Source organism: Pagrus pagrus (genome assembly GCF_965226575.1).
Source record: "Pagrus pagrus genome assembly, chromosome: 3".
Taxonomy (NCBI): domain Eukaryota; kingdom Metazoa; phylum Chordata; class Actinopteri; order Spariformes; family Sparidae; genus Pagrus; species Pagrus pagrus.
Window position 1 is genome coordinate 16,949,717 of NC_140187.1, and position 5,673 is coordinate 16,955,389.

The following is a 5,673-nucleotide window of genomic DNA, read 5'->3' on the forward strand; positions in this document are numbered from 1 at the left end:
AAACATTGACGGCCTTTACGTCTTGTGTCTTAACCTCACCCTGCCCTCATTAGCAGATACACATACACACACACTACACCTCCCAACAATGGTTTGCCTCTGCAATTTCCTATGCGGGTGGCTATTTAATTGCAGCAGGAGGTCAGGGGCATTATATCCACGACTTGGGCGTATGAAAATCTTGTCAGTTCATTTTAGTGTTTAAAAAATAAAGCTGAATACTCCTTTCGTTTTTAAAGATTATCTGACAAATAGCTCTTATAAGCTGGCTAAATAATTGTTATATAAATGCCACATTTGACACTGATAAAAAAGGATTTCCTCTTGTAATTTTCCTCATCTTCTTAGCATTTCAGTGTGGATTACCAGCAGCCTCCTAAACAAACTCCAGGTGGAGGAAGCCGTACACAGGTTATTGAAAAATAATTTTATCAGAGAAGTTTGTCCATACAGTCTTTACACTTTGGAGATGTCTTCTATATTCATCTTAAGGAACTTAAAAGAACAGAACATAATTTGATGCGATAGAAATTAAATCAGTCCATCATTGCGATATATTTTCAATCGCAAACTAGGTTGTGTATCGGGAGAAATAATGAGTTCATGATTCTCTTTAAAGCCACTCAGTTAGTTTCTGTAAATATTTCCCATCATGCAGGTCTAACTACCTTGACCCGTGTATGGTTCTTCGGTCACATCATTACACAGTCATGCAGGATATATGATGGAGGAGAAGGTCAGTAGTAGCCTAAGGAAGACCGTCCCAATACATATAGCAGTGTGGGAAATGCTTCAGATACAGCCTAAAATCTTGGATCAAGTACCGCAAGTCAGAGTCTATGCACTGTTCTGAAACCAAGTAATCTTTAAAGACTTTTTTTTTTCATACAATAAACAACATTTCAGTTATGACTGATGGTCAAACTAGATATAAAAAATGAAGTTTTATGGCATCATTCTCTGTATGTATGTTTAACAAAACCTGAGCCAGGCCGCACAATGATAGCAATCATATCAGATCCATACAGGTTCAGTACTATAGAGATGTTTATGATAATGATATGTTTTAATACACTGCTATTGGATCGGTACTCTGTATCAAACTTTAAAAATATGGTATCAGAATATCTCTACAAAGAAGTAAACCTTCAGTTATAATTATTTTTTAGAAATTAACATTTTTCATTTGAATCAGCCAATAAAATACCTACCATTTGTAACTTCCAGCTGCAACACCCACAGGTTGCCAAAAACTCCTTGAATCCAAGAAAAAAATACTGCAACAACATCAACCTCCATGGCCTCAGATATCTACAGCTTCACCAGCAACATAAACTCTCGATATTTAAGGTAATGCTTATAAAATAAGTTGATGGATATTCTTTCCCCTTTATAGAGTAAATGCACTTTAATACAATGTTCAAATATAATGTATTGATATAAAAGAAAATGCCATGACACAGTTTAGCATTTTAAATTGTAATTAAAAAACAGTTATAATAAATTAAAAGTGAAACATAGTATGCCAAAGCAGCAAAGGAAACAACAGGATCTCTTACTAGACTCACTGCTGCTGTGTACATGATGTGTGGCTCTCTGAAGCCAGTCCTTCCAACATTATAATATGACATTATTCCTCTTTACATGTTGTGGGCCGCTGATTGTCAACTCCCTTGGCTATTACTGATAAGCAGATCCTGTTCCATGCATAATGAAGCAAGGTTCAAAGATGGTGTCAAAAAACTAAAGTGTGCACTTAAACTTTCCCGCTCTCGATATGACTGTGACAGAGGGAAACATTCTCTATAAACTCCTCGAGGTTCAGTGAATCATACCAGAAAACAATCTGCAGCAACTGATCCAGGACTCCGTCACATTTCACCTCATGTCTGCGCACACAATCACACTTACATGCATACAAACCATGACCTGTAAACTGAGTAGATTTAGCCATTTTGGCACCCTTCGAGATCTCCACTGGTGACCTATTTTGTGTCTAACTGCACACAAGCCAAAAACAGATCACATGCAGAGGCATCAGCCTGTCCACACATAAGGGCATCATCAATATATCAAGAGATCATGTTATTTTAAAAGGTGGTTCAGGCTTCCAGCTGTAGGGGAAACCACAGGACGGAGTTGACACAGTGGACAGTGTGTGAAGCTCCTCAGACATCATCAGGCTTCACAGAGGACAACTGGGAAATCTACATGGATGCAAGGGTGTTCCAGCTTTATAATTCCCTGGAATGACACAAAAGATATTCAAATTATAAGGAGTCATAACACAGAACAGCTGCTGGTGTATACTGTCCAGGTGCAGGGATTATTTTCCTCACCTGAGGTGTTAGATTTTTATAAATCCTCTTCAGCTTGGCTTTTTTGCGTCCATTTTTTGTCACAATTGTCTCTTCATAGAACTCATGGGCCAAGTCGCCATCTTCATCAAAGTACAAGGAGCTGCAGCAGAGAGACAAAATTAATTATCTGTACATACATAATACGCCTGTGTGTATGCAAACATTCAGTAGATACTAAAATCACAGCTTGTAGCATATACTACAAATATTAAAAGAGTCGTTACATTTTAATCACAGTATAATACACAATAGATTAGTTATCAGCGTGCAACCATTTTTGATAAATGATCAATTTAAAAAAAAAAAAAAAAGAAGTCAAAATTCTTTGATTCCAGCTTCTTAAATGCATATATTTTTGTTTTGTGGACAAAACAAGACATTTGAGGACATCATCTTGAGCTTTGGGAAACACTGATCGACATTCTTCGCCATTTTCTTACAATTTATAGAACAAACAACTAATCGATTTATTCGTAATCAACATTGCCCTTACTGAACAACAAACACTATTTTTGCAAATACTGTATTTAGTGTTACACAATGAGAAAGCCACGAAAAAACACAGTAACAAAAAACTACAAAAAAAAGTGGTTTCAGAATGTCAAAACCACAAGCATATGAGAAAGAAAGAAAAAAAAACCCACAACCAGCTGGTGCCATGGCTTCTTTAACTAAAAACAGTGTGAGAAATCAAAGCACTCAGTCATCTGTCTTCCTCTGGGTAAAATGCCCGGTCTTAAAAAGTATGTTAATAAAATAACAGCTCAGTACAACAGCGGCATAAAAGAGGGCAGCTGTGACCACAACACATCACCAACAGCAGCAGTGCACTCTGCTTGTGCCCACTCTTTTGGATTTAAACGAGGGAATTGATGATGGAGTGGACACATTAAAGTGGAAATTCGGTGACAAAATATCACAAGACAGATACTCATTTTTTGGGGGCTAATACTGATACTGATATTAGTGAGTAACATATTCAGATTTTGATATATTGGCTGATTGTGCCATATTAAATGTGGTTATCAAACGCTTGTGACAAAGATATGTAACAAGGGCAGGATATTTTGCAGTCTAACAATAAACTTTGTTAACTAAAACAACCCCAGTGCACTGAAACAGTAAACTTCACTGGGAATTTAACAATTATAAATTAACCCAGCACCCTTTTCTGGATTATAATCTCTAAAAATTCATATTGTTGCATACTGGGCAAGACATATGCGGATATATCTGTGATAGGCCAATATCAGTCGGCCTGTACATATCACCTGATCCTACAAATCCTAGTTTATAGTGTGATCCAGTAGATGGGTCAGAACTGTTGTGCAAACAACGTGAATTTATGACTCTGTCTTGCCCTGTGTTAACAACGCAGGCTGAGTGTGAATGTGTGGGAATGTTTTCTGTGAAAACATTGGTACGTCTCTCAATGGCAAGTCCTTTTCAAATCCTAAACGCAAAGGGTACAAGGTCCTCGAACTAATCTAAAAACCATTTACTCCAAACTTATAACCAAATACAACTGGAGGAAAAATAAACAATTATGGTGGGGGGTTACTTGCTACTGAGCCTATATTTACCTTTGTCTAGTAAACACAAAAGGTGTTGCACTTAGGAAACTTCGACCTCTCGTCAGTGACTGCTCGTTTCCATCTTTGGTTGGATCATCCGTACTACTTGAGCCAGAAAAAGGCCAAAATCCTTTGGATTTGGAGCCGCTACCACCCATCTTCAGCTGCAGCACATTATTTTCTCGGGTCACAGGACTGCCAGTAGTGCTACAGTGTGACTGTACCAGATGAATATGAAACCTGTGAAAAGTGACACATGAAAGAGATAAGTTAAGTCCCTTTACGACACAAGCAAAATCTTTTTACATTCAACATCCCATTTTATACTAGCATTTCTCCTTTCCGTTGTCATTGCAAATGAGGTCACCCCTCAATGATCTCACGAGTATAACCAAAGGTCGATTGAAAGATAAAGAAAAACAACAAGTTAGTTACATGTTTATTGGTATCACACACTATTTTAAATCTGTGGACAAAGTGAGTGGCACCACAGACATATTTAACCTTCAATATGTAAATGAAAACAAATATACTACACCTCACTACAACACACATGTGCATTTGCATGTATAGCCAGTGTAAGAAGATACAGTAGATGCCATTATTCAAGTGACCTCATTGCCAACATGGTAGACACAGTACAAGGCCCATGCTGACTCCTGCTAAGATATACTTCCAGTCATATATCCCATGTCCATATGTCAGAATGTAGCAGGCCATTTACATGACAGTGTAACCAGACAATACAACATCACATTAACGTAAAGCCTGGCATCACGTCTACTATGTGCTATCATAAAAGCAGGTTAAATTAGTACATGGAGAGTTAGGGGAAAAAAATGCTGAATAACGTTGCTCAGCTCTGCTCAGTCAAGAGGGCTCGGGGAACATGGGTTATCTGGGCAGGAGAGCTAACCGAGCTACTAGCTAGCTGGCTAGTTCCAACCGTCAAGACCGCTAAGAAACAGCCCCTGCTTGTGTTGGTTTCAGTGGCTGTTATGTCACTTTATGTCCTGGCTGCTAACATTACCGTTAGCTGCAGACAGTTAGCGCTCTGTTATTAGCATTTGTCAGGTCAACATGTTTCTATCTCCTTCACAAAATTACGTCTACCGACACGGCTAACGTTAGCTGGTCTGATAACTGTCGTTTGTCGCTTCTGCTTCGCTAGTTGAAAACTTACCTAAAGTAAGGTTTGGAGCGTTCGCAGGTCTGATTTGTTTTTTGATGGATTTGTCTTGGTGGGTTGCTCAATCTGTACAAGCGAGGACCCCATAAAACACACAGTTACGCTAGCTGTTTATGCTAACCAGTGTTCTTCTTCTACGCTTTCTTCTCCGGCACCAGGTAAAGACATTGTGGTGAGCTGACGACGCCGCCGCATGGACAGGAGTGGGACACCAGAAAATTGCAATGGCAGCAGCTAGAGTGATAAACAGGAGCAAAAACTTGCAGCCAGGGCTGTAACAGTCCCCAAAAGCCATGCTTGAGTAAAAGTTATTACATTGGTAAAAGTAAAGGTCACTTATACAAGTATATGTAGATTACAGTACATGTATGTACATACTGTATTCAGTGGGTCGACCGATTATCAGCCTGCTTGATATCTGATTTGATATTTAGCATTGTTCTGATTATTGGACTATTGTTTTTGGGTTTTTTTCAATCTAATTGCAAATAATGATAAAAAGGTAATTAAAAAATGTACTTTTCTGGCTCTGAGGCTGCATGCAATCAGC

The 5,673-nt window shown here is 38.5% G+C and overlaps 1 protein-coding gene across 1 annotated transcript; it reads right to left on the reverse strand.

Moving 5' to 3' along the window:
- Nucleotides 1–1,393: 1,393 nt before the first annotated feature.
- tusc2b (tumor suppressor 2, mitochondrial calcium regulator b) lies at nucleotides 1,394–5,274 on the reverse strand. The gene is made up of 4 exons (XM_084349142.1): nucleotides 5,118–5,274; nucleotides 3,944–4,174; nucleotides 2,340–2,460; nucleotides 1,394–2,244 (listed from the first exon to the last, which is right to left on the reverse strand). The coding sequence occupies exons 2-4, from the start codon at nucleotides 4,090–4,092 to the stop codon at nucleotides 2,179–2,181; spliced, it is 336 nt and encodes a 111-aa protein (XP_084205268.1). The 5' UTR covers nucleotides 4,093–4,174; nucleotides 5,118–5,274; the 3' UTR covers nucleotides 1,394–2,178.
- Between the last annotated feature and the right edge of the window lie 399 nt (nucleotides 5,275–5,673).

Excerpts from the sequence above, each read along its gene's own strand:
- tusc2b (XM_084349142.1), bottom strand. The coding sequence starts at position 4,092 with ATGGGTGGTAGCGGCTCCAAATCCAAAGGATTTTGGCCTTTTTCTGGC. Across the intron at positions 2,461-3,943 it reads TTTGTGTTTACTAGACAAAG|CTCCTTGTACTTTGATGAAG; the intron begins GTAAATATAGGC and ends TCTCTGCTGCAG. Across the intron at positions 2,245-2,339 it reads ATAAAAATCTAACACCTCAG|GGAATTATAAAGCTGGAACA; the intron begins GTGAGGAAAATA and ends GTGTCATTCCAG.